The sequence below is a fragment of the Thalassophryne amazonica genome, chromosome 2 (assembly GCF_902500255.1).
Source record: "Thalassophryne amazonica chromosome 2, fThaAma1.1, whole genome shotgun sequence".
Lineage (NCBI taxonomy): Eukaryota > Metazoa > Chordata > Actinopteri > Batrachoidiformes > Batrachoididae > Thalassophryne > Thalassophryne amazonica.
The window spans coordinates 40,956,301-40,974,280 of record NC_047104.1 but is presented as its reverse complement, the minus strand read 5'-3'; the positions used below and the strand labels follow the sequence as shown (position 1 = coordinate 40,974,280).

At 44.8% G+C, this 17,980-nt stretch overlaps 1 protein-coding gene across 5 annotated transcripts in view; it reads left to right on the top strand.

Moving 5' to 3' along the window:
* Positions 1-17,980, top strand: part of itfg1 (integrin alpha FG-GAP repeat containing 1) — a 578,524-nt gene that overhangs the window by 248,879 nt on the left and 311,665 nt on the right. For 3 of the 5 annotated variants that reach the window (XM_034185393.1, XM_034185373.1, XM_034185387.1), the window contains exon 10: positions 12,737-12,888. In XM_034185393.1, the coding sequence (XP_034041284.1) occupies positions 12,737-12,888 (152 nt within the window). Of the gene's footprint in view, positions 1-12,732; positions 12,889-17,980 lie in introns of all 5 variants that reach the window. The other 2 variants (XM_034185381.1, XM_034185366.1) reach the window with 1 other exon arrangement.

The following is a 17,980-nucleotide window of genomic DNA, read 5'->3' as shown; positions in this document are numbered from 1 at the left end:
AGCAGGGATTGATATTATCCAAAGATTTATTAACATATGAAATAACGTGCTTATCCTTTATCATGATTTTCGCCATTGTGAGATATAAAACTGTCTTATTGTAGCGTTCGTGTGTATATGCATTATAACGCCTCAGTGCACGAGCGAAGTTATGATATTTTTCAGAACGACAATATACGCAACATGCATCCAGCAGCATACATGTTACTGTCATAGGCAATTTGTTGTGAAAGTGACGTGACACGGACCCACAACAGGGGGCGTTAATGAACGGACAATGGATAAGCCAAAAGTAACAATTTAATGTTGTGAATCGCACAACGACGTACAGACAATAACAATATGGTGGACTGTCAATCATACACCAGGTGACGTGTGGGCAGACTGGACGATAGAAGACGCCTGGCGAGAGAAGAGCTGGATCCCCACACAGCTTCCACCACCAACGGAGCTGAAGAACACCGGAGCCGCCAAGCCCTGCGCCCCAGGTGGCCGCTGTCTTCAGCAGTCAGACCCGGTACTGCTGGCAGAGAACAGAGACAGTCCTGATGAGTGTGAGTTTGCACACTCAGTAATCCCACAGTCAGTGTTTAGTAAAGGAGGGAGAACCTCCACCTCCAATCACACACTCGTGCAGCTCCTGGTTAACCACTTATCTGGTTTGGAGTGTGAGGCGAAGCCGTCGCTGTCACACCAAACGCCAATCCCACAGACAAGGAAAACACCAGGAAAACGGCTGCAACAGAAGTTCAGATTATTACACAACGTGTCAGTCAGCAGAGAAATGACCTGAATGGTAGCTGATTTCTCGGCGGGGAGGTGGAGTTGCAGTCCGGCCTTTATGGTGGTGGTGATGAGTAGTGGATGAGTGACAGCTGGTACGGATGATGAGTGACAGCTGTCACTCCTGGTTGCTCCGACGCCCTCTCGTGCTTGAAGCCCGCACTTCAAGCAGGGCGCCATCTTGTGGTGGTGGGCCAGCAGTACCTCCTCTTCAGCGGCCCACACAACAGGACCCCCCCCTCAACGGGCGCCCGACCAGGCTTGTCTGGGTGCCGCCGGTAGAAGTCGGCCAGGAGGGCCGGGTCCAGGATGAAGCTCCTCTTCACCCAGGAGCGTTCTTCGGGTCCATACCCCTCCCAGTCCACCAAATACTGGAACCCCGGCCCTTCCGACGGACATCCAGGAGCCGGCGCACGGTCCAAGCCGGCTCCCCGTCAATGATCCGGGCAGGAGGCTGCGCCGGTCCGGGGGTACAGAGGGGTGAAACGTGGTGAGGTTTGATGTGTGACACATGGAAAACCGGGTGGATCCGCAGTGAAGCTGGCAGCTTCAGCTTCACTGTGGCTGGACTGAGGACTTTGAGGATGGGGAAAGGTCCAATGTATCTGTCCTTCAACTTTTGGGATTCCACTTGCAGGGGCATGAACACTGAATCCAACAGAGGTAACGGGTATCGGTTACGAACCGTGATCTCGTTCAGCCCTCTGTAATCAATGCATGGACGGAGTCCGCCGTCCTTCTTGCCCACAAAAAGAAACCAGCACCCATCGGGGAGGTGGAATTCCGGATCAACCCGGCAGCTAATGAGTCCCGGATGTAGGTCTCCATTGATTCGCGTTCCGGACGTGAGAGGTTGTACAGCCTGCTGGACGGGTACTCAGCGCCTGGTATCAAATCAATGGCACAATCGTACGGACGGTGCGGGGGCAGCGTGAGTGCCAGATCCTTGCTGAAGACGTCAGCAAGGTTGTGGTACTCAGCCGGCACCACCGCCAGATTGGGGGGGACTAAAACCTCCTCCTTAGCTGTCACACCGGGTGGAACCGAGGATCCTAAACACTCCCGGTGGCAGGTTTCGCTCCAATGAACCACAACCCCAGACGGCCAATCAATCCGGGGATTGTGTTTTAACACCCATGGAAAACCCAAAATCACTCGGGAGGTAGAAGGTGTTACATAAAACACAATCTCCTCCCTGTGATTCCCAGACACCACCAATGTCACTGGCTGAGTCTGGTGTGTGATTAGTGGAAGAAGGGTGCCATCTAGTGCCCGCACCGACAATGGTGATGGTAAGGCCACTAGAGGGAGCCCAACCTCCTTTGTCCATCTGCTGTCCAGCAGATTCCCCTCCAACCCCGTGTCCACCAGTGCTGGGGCGTGAAGGGTTAGATCCCCACTCAGGATCGTAACTGGGATTCATGCAGATTGTCGGGGTTTCCCCACGTGGGTGTTGTGACCCACCCTTAGCCCAGTCTCTAAGGATGAGTGCTGCTGTTTTGACCGTTTGGGGCATTCTCTCTGTATGTGCTCGGTAGAGCTGCAGAGAAAACACTCTCCACGGATCAGCCTCCTTTGTCTCTGATCTGATCGTTTTTTGGCCCTGCTCGTTTCCATAGCAACGTCAGCAGGGGGAGCTGTTGTCACGTGGAGAGCCCTGGCAGTGGAGCGTGGGGAAGTCGGCTCCCTTTCAGACCCGGGAGGAAGAGGGACGGCGTGTACTTGACCACGCCTTTCGTCTCGCTGCCGTCGGTGTTCCGTTAATCGGTTGTCTAACAGTATAACCAGGTCAATAAGCCCATCTAAATCCCGCGGCTCGTCCTTCGCCAACAGGTGCTCCTTAAGGACCAGAGACAGTCCGTTTACAAAGGCGGCGCGGAGCGCAACGGCATTCCAGCCGGCTTGCGCTGCCGCGATGCGGAAGTCGACTGCATACTTCGCTGCACTTCGACCCCCCTGCCGTATCGACAGCAGCACACTTGAAGCGGTCTCGCCTCTATGAGGGTGGTCGAACACCTGTCGGAACTCCCTCACAAACTCAGTATAAACCGTTAGGAGCCGTGAATTCTGCTCCCAAAGCGCCGTAGCCCAGGCGCGTGCCTCTCCTCGAAGCAAATTTATAACGTAAGCCACCCGGCTAGCGTCTGACGCGTACATGATGGGACGCTGTGAAAAGACGAGCGAGCACTGCATCAAGAAGTCCGCGCACGTCTCCACACAGCCTCCGTACGGCTCCGGAGGGCTTATGTATGCTTCAGGGGACGGTGGGGGGGTTCGTTGAACGACCAGCGGAATGTCTGTTTCTGGCACACGGTCAGCAGGAGGAGGTGCTGCAGCAGCGCCCTGAGCACGCGCTTCCACCTGGGAAGTGAGAGCCTCTATCCTGCGATTGAGAACACTGCTCTGCTCGGTAACTAAGTCCAACCGAGCGGTAAAGGCGGTTAAGATGTGCTGCAGCTCACCCAACACGCCTCCTGCTGGCACCTGTGCACCTCGCTCTTCCATTGGCTGTTCAAGCGATGGTTGACGCCCCTCGGGATCCATGACGCTGGCCGAGAAATCCTGTTGTGAAAGTGACGTGACACGGACCCACAACAGGGGGCGTTAATGAACGGACAATGGATAAGCCAAAAGTAACAATTTAATGTTGTGAATCGCACAACGACGTACAGACAATAACAATATGGTGGAGTGTCAATCATACACCAGGTGACGTGTGGGCAGGCTCGACGATAGAAGACGCCTGGCGAGAGAAGAGCTGGATCCCCACACAGCTTCCACCACCAACGGAGCTGAAGAACACCGGAGCCGCCAAGCCCTGCGCCCCAGGTGGCCGCTGTCTTCAGCAGTCAGACCCGGTACTGCTGGCAGAGAACAGAGACAGTCCTGATGAGTGTGAGTTTGCACACTCAGTAATCCCACAGTCAGTGTTTAGTAAAGGAGGGAGAACCTCCACCTCCAATCACACACTCGTGCAGCTCCTGGTTAACCACTTATCTGGTTTGGAGTGTGAGGCGAAGCCGTCGCTGTCACACCAAACGCCAATCCCACAGACAAGGAAAACACCAGGAAAACGGCTGCAACAGAAGTTCAGATTATTACACACCGTGTCAGTCAGCAGAGAAATGACCTGAATGGTAGCTGATTTCTCGGCGGGGAGGTGGAGTTGCAGTCCGGCCTTTATGGTGGTGGTGATGAGTAGTGGATGAGTGACAGCTGGTACGGATGATGAGTGACAGCTGTCACTCCTGGTTGCTCCGACGCCCTCTCGTGCTTGAAGCCCGCACTTCAAGCAGGGCGCCATCTTGTGGTGGTGGGCCAGCAGTACCTCCTCTTCAGCGGCCCACACAACACAATTGCCTGTAAAGTTTTTTGGCAAGTTATAACTTTCTAAATGGCGTAAATTGTAATGAAAGCCGCTTTCATTTGTGCGGCTCTGGGCGCCATGTTTGTTTCTGTGGAGACAGCGGTAAGCTCCTCCTACCCCTCCAAACAGAGTTTGCATCCAGATTCACTCCGTTTGGAGGGGTTTGTAGCCCTTCGCCTTCCCCTCCGCCTCACTCCAAAAAGAGAACTGAGACACCCCTCTGTCTCTCATGCCCGTGCAAAACGGAGAGGAAGGGGTAAGGGGAAGGGCTGAGGGGTAGAATTGAGATTCAGCCATAGATTTCTTATTTGTTTTATGCCCCTATCGTACCAAACTGAAAATGATGGATCTGAAAGAGACGGAGGAAACAAATGATTGTTGGTTAAAGGACACAAAGAAGAGGCAGCTACAAATTTAAACCGATGTCTAAACTGAAAACAGCTTTTCAGTGTATTAAGAACGACATGATTATTAGTATATAATGAAGGTTTAATAGGCAAAGAAGAAAAAAAAATTTAACCTTTAATGAAGACCCAGTACAAGATAATAGTTCAAATCTGCACCAAGGAGAACTAAACAATTTAACCAATAACAAAGTTTTTTGTGTGTAGCCCAGTAATATGACTGAAAATTGGGCAATGCAAATCCCCCACTGGGTTTACATCTTTGCAGTAATGTTTTATGAAATCTCGGAGGTTTCCTATTCCAAATGAAACCACAGATTAATTTGTCCAAGGAATCAAAGAAGTTTTTTGGCAGAAAAAGAGGAATAGATTGAAATGAAAAAAGACAGCTTGGTAATATATTCATCTTCACAACATTACGCCACCTCTGAATATTGGAAGTTATTTTTGTAATAAGAGGAGAGAAATGAAAAGTCCCCATGTAAACACAGAACGATGGAGACAGCAGTGTTATACAGCGCCAAAAAAGTCCACAATAAAACATGAACAACTCGGAGAAACAGCAGAGCAAACAGATGCAAAAGTAAATTCAAAAAGGTAAATAACTCCCATCAATTTCCAAATTAAAATAACAGTATGTGCATTATTTTACTGATTTTAACAAATGATTTTATTATTTTGTAACCCTCATCCAGACAAGATAGAGAAAAGCAAAACGTCTATGTAATAAACAGCAATATATTACATCATAGTAATAATCATCAGTGCCATTAATAGATGCTACTATGGGTTACTAATATTTAAACCAAACAAAAACAAACAGTTACAACGTCAATGTCCAAGTGATATAAATAAGCTGAGGTTCCAACAAAAGTAAATATGCACACAGAGAGACACACACACACACACACACACACACACACACACACACACACACACACACACACACACACACACACACACACACACACACACACACACACACACACACACACACACACACACACACACACACAGAGTTGTATGTAAAAGTTTGGGCACCCCTGATGATTTTCATGATTTTCCTTTATAAATCATTGGTTGTTTGGTCCAGCAATTTCAGTTAAATATATCACATTATTAATTATTTAAACAAAACTGGACAGGTGCATAAATTTAGGCACCCTTGTCATTTTATTGATTTGAATCCATGTAGTACTAATTAGTGGAACACAAAATTGGTTTGGTAAGCTCATTGACCCTTGACCTCCTTACACAGGTGAATCCAATCATGAGAAAGGGTATTTAAGGTGGCCATTTGCAAATGTTTCCCCTCTTTGCATCTCTTTTAATGAGTGGCAACATGGGAGCCTCTAAACAACTCTCAAATGACCTGAAAACAAAGAGTGTTCAACATCATGGTTTAGGGGAAGGATACAAAAAGCTATCTCAGAGATTTCAGCCATCAGTTTCCACTGTGAGGAACATAGTGAGGAAATAGAAGACCGCAGGCACAGTACTAGTTAATGCCCAAAGTGGCAGGCCAAGAATAATCTCAGATAAGCTGAAGCGATGGATGGTGAGAGCAGTCATAGTCAACCTACCTATAACACCTACAACATGATGCTGCAGATAGTGCCTCTGTGCATCGTTCAACTATGCAGCGCACTTTCCACAAGGAGATGCTGTATGATGCTGTAATGAAGAGGAAGCTTTTTCAATGTCAACACCACAAACAGAGTTGCTTGAGGTATGCTAAAGCACATTTGGACAAGCCAGCTTCATTTTGGAATAAGGTGCTGTGGACTGATGAAACTAAAATTGAGTTATTTTGAAATAACCAGGGGCAGTATGCATGACTGAAAAAAAAAACAGCATTGCAAGAAAAACACTTGCTATCTACAGTAAAATATGGAGGTGGTTCCATCATGCTATGGGGCTGTGGGGCCAGTGCAGGTACTGGGAATCTTGTTAAAGTTGCGGGTCACATGGATTCCAATCAATATCAGCAGATTCTTGAGAACAACGTTCAAGAATCAGTGACAAAGTTGACGTTGCGCCGGGGCTGGATCTTTCAACAACACAATGACCCTAAACACTGCTCCAAATCTACTAAGCATTTATGCAGAGGAACAAGTACAACATTCTGGAATGGCCATCTCAGTCCCCAGACCTGAATATTATTGAAAATCTGTGGTGTGATTTTAAGCGGGCTGTCCATGCTCGGAAAACAACAAACCTGACTGAACTGGAGATGTTTTGTAATAAAGAATGGTCCAAAATACCTTCAACCAGAATCCAGACTCTCATTGGAAGCTATAGGAAGTGTTTTGAGGCTGTTATTTCTGCAAAAGGAGGCTCTACTAACTATTGATATATTTTTTTCTGTTGGGGTGCCCAAATTTATGTACCTGCCTAGTTTTGTTTAAAGAATTATTGCACACTTTCTGTAAATCCTATAAACTTTATTTCACTTCTCAAATAACACTGTTTTTCTGCTATATGATACATTTAACTAAAATTGCTGATCCAAACAACTAATGATTTATAAAGCAAAATCATGGAAATCATCAGGGGTGCCCAAACTTTTACATACAACTGTGTATATATATATATATATATATATATATATATATATATCACCCAGAAATCAAATTCTTGACATATTGTTTAGCGTCATTTGCTAAGGTAAACTCCTTCTCCACCCTCTTGTACGTGATGCGTAGCTTCGCCGGATAAAAAAGTCCATACCTGACACCTTTGATGCCACGAAGTAGCGGTTTGTGTCAGGATGGGGCACAAACCAGGTGGACACAAATGCAAACTCACAGCAGGTGCAGTTAGAATTAGGTTTAATCATTGAAGAAGGCAGGGATTTGGTTCACAGGTGGTCCAGCAATGAGGCAAAGGTACCAACAGACGTGAGGCTGAGCCTTGGTCGAAAAAACAGGCTGAGGTCAAAATACAAAGCGTGGTGGCAATCAAAGGTAGAGACAAAAATGTGGTCAAGGACAAAACAAGGTCTAATACCGGCAGGCTGAATACAAGACAAAAGGAGGCAGGAAGCGACAGCTGGAAAGTGAAAGACATTCAACAATCAAGCAAGGGACTGTGAGACTGTGAGTGCTTAAATAACTGGTGGTGTGATTAGTGAAATGAGATTCAGGTGTCAGTGAAGGTTCTGGAAGGGGGCGTGACTAGTGAACAGAGATAGGCATGAGACAAGATAGTGAAGGCAGGAAGACAGAGTGGGGTGATGAAACAGACAAAGATATGTGAGCAGGTGCAAGAGCGGGAGTGAGTGAAAATGCAAAGCAGACTGAATCAAAGTGTGGGAGAAAAAGACACAAGAGCTGGAGTAGTCAAAGAACAACAGGCAATAACAGAAACCATGGACAGAATGCAGAACAACTGTGACCGGTAACAAACTAAGCCTGAACATAAGAACTGAATACACAAATGAGAAGAGCAAAATAAACAACTGAAAAACAGAGAATAAACAAACCCAGTGACTAGAGAATAATGCAATTAATAAAACAAGATAACAGATAAACAGAAAATGCAATAATTAACAAATAGAACATAGTCAAATAAGAAGCACTGCAGATAAATAACAAAACCATGTGACTGAAGTATAATAAAGCAACACAAAATAAATGATAAACAGAGTGCAATAAATAACTAAAGGAACATAATCAGACATGAAACACTTGCAGGTAAATAACCACCAAAAACTGTGACCAAAGCATAATACACACAATGTAATGAACAGAACTAAAGTACAGCTACATAAGGAACCAAGAGTGAACAAATACAAGGATGATTGACAAACAAAACCAATGATAACATGAACATGAAAACCTGACAACAAGAAACAAGACCAGCTTAAGCATGACTATGATACATGGCCTGAAAGCTCAGAGCACAAAAGTGGAAAAAAGACTTCAAAATAACAGTCGGGCCCAACAGGGCTGGATCATGACAGTACCTCCCCCCCAACGGACCGACACCGGTGGTCCCCAGAGAACCACAGACCCAAGCCGAGAATGGGTGGGAGGACGGGGGAATGGCTGGAGGGCACTACCAAAAGGGAACACGGGCCAGCATCCAGGGGAACTGTATAGAGGAGGGCGACCATGATGCAGACCGAAATGATTATGCCAGGCCAGAGGCTGCCTATGGACCCTAGCAGAACCAAAGGAAGAATGGGAAGGCCCCCTGACCACCACTGGCGAGTCGGGGGGCCGGACCTGTCGACTATTCAGAACTAAGGAAGGTTCAGGAGGGGCAGCCAGGAGACTGGCTGGGACATATGGCAGAAACCTTGGGTGAACCAGGGTCCGAAAAGGTACATAAAATGTTAGAGTGGTCCACACCCCCTAGGGCCATGGACCTACGGAACAGCAATGGTCAGTATGGAACAACCAGAATTGACAAAATATTAACTAAAGAAAAACAGTTAAACCTTGTGGTTTAATCGTTCTTTAAGTACCTCGGAAAAAATGGATGCGACCAAAGACACTGTGAACACAGCCCACGTACAAACAATGTGTGAAAACCAAGAAAAGGGCTGCTTCTGCTGACAACAAAAAGTAAAACAATAAACCAATGAACAAAAAGAAAAGCAAGTGGCAAAATGAGCTGAGAAATAAATGGACGTTACTAAGAAAAAAGGAAAAACTCAACAAAATAAAAGGCTAAGGGGGTCAAAGGAAAGCAATAATTAAACAAAGGCACCACTAGGGGAGTGGAAGTGTGGGGCAAAGGACCGGTAAAACCAAGAAACAGGACTGAGGGAGCTGCCAATATGGAACCAACCAACAAAAGAACAAAAAAGGAGAAAAAATTGATCAACCAAACCTTGCATACAGAGAAAAATCCAGTGAACCATATTTAGGGAGAAACCAAAAACTGAGGATGTAAAAAAGGACCTGAGTGAGAATTTAGCTAAACTACAAAGTGAGAGGCGGATTGGTTTCAAACAAAAATGTGAACTGTGCCTGGTTCATAAACATATAGGTACACAGAAAAACAAAATTAAAGGAAACATCGTCAATCCCCTAGAGGCCATACCCAGAGACAATCTGAAAAGGTACTGACTGCAGAGGAAAGTCTGCTTTTCCGGCGGACACAATACATGGAAAAGTATTTCGAGAACTATAACTAAGCAAAGGGGAAAATTAACAGTCCTACCAGTAGGGTCGTCTTTGTTCTTTTTCTGGAGCGGTACTGTCACTTTGGTGGAGGGTAGAAGTGCTGGTGATGCAGACTTGACGGGAGTTCACAGAGATGGGCGTGGCGTGGGTGCTCCCAAAGATGTCGACGACTTCAGAGAAAGGCGCGTTGTGAAAGATTCCACACATGGAGCTATGATGTTTTCCAGTAGACCTGGCGCTTCAGACGGCGTGAGCAGTGTTGGTGGCTCTGGAAGTGAGTGCGTGCTGGAGGTACTGAGCGGAGTGGGTTCCTCTGAAGAGCAGATGGTTAACGCTGGTGAGATCAGCTGCTCCGCACCTTGTGGCGAGCATGCAGCATGTTTCCTGGCACAAGATTCAGATGGTGAGTGCTCCACTTCTGAATACTCAGGTGGCGTGTCATTTTTATCAGATGCTTCAGAATGCGTGGACGGCTCAGCTCTGCAAGGAGGCGGGAACGCTGGGGAAGCCCAGGCAGGTGCCGATGTGCGTGAAGGTGATGTTGATTTTCCCAATGGCTCTGGGGGTGAATCCACTGACGTCATCCCTCCAGAAGGGTCGGGCAAAGATTGCGCTTTGGCGTCTGTGGCAGAGGAGCATGCGAGAGCCGAGGCCAGGAGCTGAGGCGAGTGCTTCTTCCTTGGTGCAGGCTGTGGGGCCAGACGAGGAGTGGGCGGTGATGGTATCGCTACCAGCCGGTGTGTCTGACTTTCTGGCTGGTGCGGCACGACTGCCGTTCACGTTAATGTGCTCCGTGGAGCCGGCGTTGGCAGCGGGCTGGGCGTGGTCAGTGTTGCTGCAAGTGACAGCCAAGGTTCTGAAGTTGCTGAAGGAGGAAGTGAGACAGCAGCGTCAGAGAGGGTGATGTAACGAGGCGTGTTCAATACTGAATTGTGGATTGTTGATTCAAACAAAAAATCCATGGGGTCCTCTATATAAGGAGGGATCTTTCCTCGCCTGAACAGCATTTTAATGTTTGCCAAGTCTGGATATGCAACAACGATGTCAGGCTCGGCCTGCAATATTTCATCTACTGCCTTAAAAATCTTCTGACTGTGCCACCGATCAGAACAGTCCAAAAACTCAAAAAACAAGTCCTGTATTTTAAAAAACACTGTGGCAATGTCTTGAAGTGCCTGACCTTCAGCCTCAGATGACATTTCATCCTCAACGTCCTCCCACTTGGAGTCGCTGTCTGTGAGTGACAGGTGGAGCTCAGGCTGTGCAATCCAGGCTGGGAGTTTCTCTGCAGCAAAAAATTCATCTAGCCTTTCCAGGTCTGAGAAATAGTCGTACAGCCAAGTGTTGGCCTCTACAAGGTCCAGGGCTTGGTTGAGATAATCAAACCTCTTCTTGGGTGTGAAGCAGGAGCGAAAGCAATCAAAAAAGAAGTCCATTTCTGAAAAAATGTTTCTAATGATGGCAAGGTCTTCAGCTGTGATGGCAGGTGAGGAGTTCGCTGTGTCCATGTTTGGCTTGATTGTTCTGTCAGGATGGGGCACAAACCAGGTGGACACAAATGCAAACTCACAGCAGGTGCAGTTAGAATTAGGTTTAATCGTTGAAGAAGGCAGGGATTTGGTTCACAGGTGGTCCAGCAATGAGGCAAATGTACCGACAGACGTGAGGCTGAGGCTTGGTCGAAAAAACAGGCTGAGGTCAAAATACAAAGCGTGGTGGCAATCAAAGGCAGAGACAAAAACGTGGTCAAGGACAAAACAAGGTCTAATTCCGGCAGGCTGAATACAAGACAAAAGGAGGCAGGAAATGACAGCTGGAAAGTGAAAGACATTCAACAATCAAGCAAGGGACTGTGAGACTGTGAGTGCTTAAATAACTGGTGGTGTGATTAGTGAAATGAGATTCAGGTGTCGGTGAAGGTTCTGGAAGGGGGCGTGACTAGTGAACAGAGATAGGCATGAGACAAGATAGTGAAGGCAGGAAGACAGAGTGGGGTGATGAAACAGACAAAGATGTGTGAGCAGGTGCAAGAGTGGGAGTAAGTGAAAATGCAAATCAGAGACAAAGACACACGAGCTGGAGTAGTCAAAGAACAAGAGGCAATTACAGAAACCATGAACAGAATGCAGAACAACTATGACCGGTAGCTGTAGAACATACTACCCATATGGCCTACATAAGTGAAATGTCATTTTGAATGGGATGTACATTTTTTTTTTTTTTTTTTTGTCATTTTTGTGATGTACATTATTTTTTTTGGTCAGTAGATTAAATTGTACTAAATGACCACGTAATGTTACTCTTCCCTCTTTATTTGTTCCTAGAAATATAGAAAACTTAAAATCAAATTTAAAATTAATGAAACTGACTTTATAAGATTGAGAGGTGCCTCTTGGAAGGGCTTGTGGAGTCATGATCTTGCTTGAGAGAGGTGTTTGGTGATCTTGTTGCCTTTGCAGGAGAATGAAGGTCCAGGTCTTGGTGCTTCCTGTCTTACTGTATGGTTGTGAGACTTGGATGCAAACCAGTGGCCTAAGTCAGTGAATGGAGTTATTGGCACAGTCTCTTTAGTGGATCCTTGGGCCCTCTGGAATGAGTGTGTGCCAAACAAATGGTTACTTAGGGAGATTCAGATGAGGAAGATTAGTTGTACTAGGGGGGGATGTCTGCTTCACCATTTTATCCATATGGCATCTTTCTTTTGGCATGATCCAGCAACAAGTGCAGAAGGGCAAGGGGACCCCTATGTTTCACCTGGCTGTGTCGGACAGATGATTACTTTTGAGGGTTTTGGATGGACTTACTGTCTGCCTCAATGGTTTCATTCAGAGTCCAAGACAGTTCCGTAGTGTGGTCAATGTGGTGACGTGTGTTATCAGTGCATGCTCCCAGACCTGACCTGACTGTTAGAATAAGGAATTATTTATTTGCAGTCCTCTGCTACTGTCCGTATTTGTTTTACTTTTCTCTTGTTATTTGTTGCTACTATTTATATGTCGTTATCATATCTGTGAACTCTGATTGATGTGTAAATTTTGTTGTTGCAGTGGATTCCAGTGCTGTCAGATTTCAAGCAGAGGGACACCTTATGGGCGTTTGTACCAGGGAAACCCGGCCAACCTCTGACTCTTCACCTGGGGGACTACAACCTGGATGGCTTCCCCGATGGTCTCGTGATCCTCCGCAACACCAATAGCAGGTAGGAGAAAACATCTATTCAAAAAAATTGATCAAAGGATCTTCACATGAACAGCTGTTGTTTTACTTGTTTGACTGCAAGCTTCTTTTTTTCACAATCTCTGCATGTTTAATGTTTTCTTTGTTGCCTTACTAGATTTAGAATAAAAGTAGAGGCGAGTAGAGTGTCTGTGGCCAACATGGAGAAATGTTAGGTATTCGTTGTGTGTATGAGCACATATTGGTACTGTATGTACAGCTGTGGACAAGCTTTAATTGTTTTTATTAGAAATGTAATCCTAGGTATGCAAGAATCTCTTCAACACAATACTGCTTTATGGCTATATCTAACAACTACCTTCAAATCAGCAATAACTGATGTGCTTAAAATGTGTTATCTGTCAGAACTGTTTAAGTGGAAGTTACAGCGTGATGTTTTTCTTGAGGTTTCAAGATGTACACTCGGAGTAATATGCCATTCGCCTTTCCCCATTTTGATAAGATCATACTAACAATAGTTTTCCAGTTGAACATGAAATTGAATTGATTGCAACCTCAGGATGCAAATCTGTTTAGCTTTTAAAAGTGCAAACACTTTTTTCAAAGATGAAACACGGACAATTTTCACATTCAATTACTGTGAAATTACTGCGGCTGTGATGACACATTCCCATTCTCAGAAAGTGTTTTCATTACAAGCAGCTGCCCTCACAACAGTGTTTTGGGTGCTTTTGTTTGTGTATGTGTGTGTGTTTTTTTTCCAAACCCAAAGACTAATAGACTGGATGTTACCAGTAATCCCTCATAGGCAAAGTAGAACATGGATAAGATATTTGGAGTAAAAACATCTCTTTATGGCTATAAATTGTAATGCTGAAGTACAAAGCCAAATTACTTTGAAAATGCAAATATGATTGTTAATTAATATTAACTTTTAATCCTGCATTTAGAACACAAACATGTTATCTCTTCCTGTTGAATAATATTAGAAAAAAGCTTTGTTTGTTACAGAGAGAACAGTGTTCCAAAACAGCATCCCAAGCTTCTGATGAGAAACTCAAAGGGAATAGGCTGAAACATTGGGAAAACAGAAAAAACTGAGGAGATGGCAAACGGTCCAGCCCATAAGTACTGTATTTGGGCAATGATGCTGTGTAATTTTGCTTGTATGCTCCACGACAATGGAGATGAAATGAAACAATGTGGTTAGGCTTTAATTTCAGCTTTAATTCAAGAGATTTACAAAAATTTAATATTCACTGTTTCAGAATTGCAACCGCTTGTGTGCACAATTCCTTTGTTTTTAGAGGCCATAAGTACTTTGACAAACTACGAGGTCTATTAGAAAAGTATCCGACCTTATTATTTTTTTAAAAAACCATATGGATTTGAATCACGTGTGATTACATCAGCCAAGCTTGAACTCTCGTGGGCATGCGAGAGTTTTTTCACGCCTGTCGGTGACGTCATTCGCCTGTGAGCATGCCTTGTGGGAGGAGTGGTCCAGCCACCTCGTCGGAATTCCTTTGTCTGAGAAGTTGCTGAGGGACTGGCACTGTGCTTCATCAAAATTTTTTCAAAAACTGTGAGGCACATCCGAGTGGACACCATTCTACAAATTCAGCTGGTTTTCGGTGAAAATTTTAACAGCTGATAAGAGATTTTGGATTGTTTCTATCGCTGTAAGGACTTCCCATGGAGTGGGACGTCGCACAGCGCTCCGAGACGACATCGTCATCCTGTTTCAAGCTGAAAACCTCCAAATTTAAGCCTCTGTTGACCCAGGACGTCGTGAGAGAACAGAGAACTTTCAGAAGAGGTCGGAATCAGCAGTTTATCAGGACATTCCATTGTTAAAGGAGATTTTTTTAATGAAAGACGTGCAGACGGATTGGCGCGTCGGCTCACCACAGGAAAAACACCTCCGTTGGAAGCCTTAAGGACAAGTTGGAACATGCCCTGCTGTTAAACAATTTCTCAGATACTCACTCAACTGAAAGCCACCAAAAGCCGCCTGGATTTTACAAATGGTTATCAACACGGAGGTGTTTTTCCTGTGGCGGGCGCGAGCCGACGCGCCAATCCGTCCGCACGTCTTTCATTAAAAAAATCTCCTTTAACAGTGGAATGTCCGGATAAACTGCTGATTCCAACCTCTTCTGAAAATTCTCTGTTCTCTCACGACGTCCTGGGTCAACAGAGGCTTAAATTTGGAGGTTTTCAGCTTGAAACAGGATGACGACGTCGCCTCAGAGCGCTGCGCGATGTCCCGCTCCGTGGGAAGTCCTTACAGCGATAGAAACAATCTAAAATCTCTCATCAGCTGTTAAAATTTTCACCGAAAACCAGCTTAATTTCTCGAATGGTATCCACTCGGATGTGCCTCACAGTTTTTGAAAAAAATTTTGATGAAGCACAGCGCCAGTCTCTCAGCAACTTCTCAGACAATGAAAATCCGACGAAGGGGCTGGACCACTCCTCCCACAAGGCGTGCTCACAGGCGAATGACGTCACCGACAGACGTGGAAAAACTCACGCATGCGCACGAAGGTTCAAGCTTGGCTGACGTAAAAACATATAAATCAAATCCATATAGTTTTTTTTTTAAATAAAACGATCGGTTTCTTTTCTAATAGACCTCGTGAATAGGAGGATCATTTTTAACAACAATAACCAAAACCCAGTTGCTCAAAATATAAGCTAACTAGCTAAATTCAAAATATTAGTCTATAGAAGGGTTTTAATGTAAGCAAATAGATCAGATCTAGGCTTTAGCCCCCTGTGTGACTTCTGGCAAATTGTAGCCAAGATTTCACATCTTTTGATGAAAATACTTCTTTGTTCCACTCCTCTACTAAACTGTATAACTTTGATGCAGCAAATAAACATTGCACTATGCCCAATGTATCCAATCACAGCCACAGAAGCCTGCAACTTCTTCAGTGTCTAGGTGGTTTCTTCCACAATTCTCTATATTGCATGAGCCCACAGTTTTTGAGCATTGCCTACTCCAGATAAGAAGCTAGTATATAGACCTGGGTTCAAGTCCACTTATGCTACCTGTCTGTGTCCTTGGGCAAGACAGTCTGCTTTATCTCAGTCCACCTAACTGCAAATAGGTACTATCCTCACTTGGGAAGTAACCTGCCATGGACTGGTGTCCTGTCTGGGGGGAGTTCTGGACTCTTGTCCACTTCACTCCACCAAAACCTGAGCTCAGCACCAGCCTGATGGGCCTCAAGCCCAATAAGGACTTACTTACTTTTAGCATAGAGATAGTGTCTGTAAGGCTTCTATTGTAACAAGTCCATAGCCTCGTAACTCCTGGTAGCACACAGCCAAACAATTCTTTGTATTATAAGATTTAATTGCTGTAACCTGTGTCAAACTGGCATCCTGTCCAGAGGTCTTTCATCTGCTTGATGCTATAGAATCCAAAGATAAATACAGGCAGTAATGGGCCTCAGGGCCTATATAGGACTTCTTTGTACTCTAGATAGGTGTAGTATAGAGCAGTAGTTCCCAACCTTTTTTCCGTGGAGCCACACATGATTGATAAAGTCCAAGGCATATTCAGTGACTTGGAAATCCATTTCCTGGCTTTGGTAAAACTCTTGACTTAAAGGTAGAAATTTATACTCTAAGCTCATTGTGGTTTCATTTCAGCTACATTGTGGCAGTGTACAGATGCAAAAATACACAAATGGTCACTGTTCAAATACTCATGGACCTGAGTGTCAATGAACAGTTTGTCATTCTTTGCTTCAGTGCAAAACTGAAAGTATAATGTCATACAAAAATTCTATGACATACCAGCGTAATGGTGAAGTGATTGCCAGCCAGTTTGATAAAGGATGGGGGAGGAAGGCTGTGGCACTAAGGTGGGTGAGCTCCCCTGCTTATGGCCATGATGACTGATAAGACAGCCTTTTTAAAAGTACCTACAGCATGCATTAGGACATAAGTGCCACGGACATGTGGTTGTTGAAGGACCTTTGTGAATTATCTGCTCTCCAAGATGGAAGATAAAATAGATGAAGGGGTCATAGCTACAAACGTTGATGCATACTGATTGTTCTGCACGTGTGTGTTTTTCAGAAGGGTTCAGAGGCTCACACACACACACGTGTTACGATTTTAACTCTATTTCTTTTTTCATCCTTAAGTCTTGGCCATCTTATTTCTTTATAGACACCCTCATCAATTCCTGTTTCATTTCATTTTAAATCCAAGCATTGTAATCCCCAACTGTGCTATTGAATGAATTTCAAAACCCATTCCAAAGACAAGCTGACCACTGCACTAACATTTAAAACCACATCATCAGCATGCAGAGGAGATAGGTGGTGGTGGTGGGGTTGTTGAAAGTACATCAGTCTTTGGTTTGTAGCTCCAAACCAGTTGTGAAAGTCTGGACTTCCTAATTGAGACAGATCTTAAAGTATCAGTCTAATTAATCCTGTCTCACATTTCAGATGTTAGTTCATATTTGGCAGTATGAGTAACTTGAAGTCAGTGATGGTGAAAGGTTTGTGGGGTTTGGGGTTGGTTAAACCTGATTGGTACTAGCTTTTACTAAAATCAAAGTCTGTCTGTGATTTTTTTTTTTTTTTTTTTTTGGACAGTGATGTGTTTGACATGTTGTCAAATCCATCGCGCTTACCTGCTTTGGATTCTACAGTCTGTCATAGTCCTTCTGCTTCAGGCTTTTGCTTTGTCTTTGATTTATTTTTTTAACCAAATTCTCTTGTCTTACCAAATATTTGCACATCCCACAGCTGATCTATTTTAACTCCCACCCTTCAATCCCTTCTTTGTCTTTCTGTGTCCTCACTGTCTCTTCCCCTTCATCCTTCCATGTGGTTATTTATAGCTGGTTTTAAGATAAGAGCCCGTCTGCATCATTCCTCCTACTGTACCTCCAAGCAAAATGAATGCCGACTAAAGTGTTCAAATGGGAAGAAGGAAGCAGAGGGGGTGTGACATGAGTGTAATCATGTGGAATCAATGGAGCAATCAGTAGATGGGGGAAGTAAAGTACAAATAAATTGAGAGTATGGAGAATGTTTAAGAACATACAAGGTCATTTTGTGATGAATTTCATGTTTCAGTTA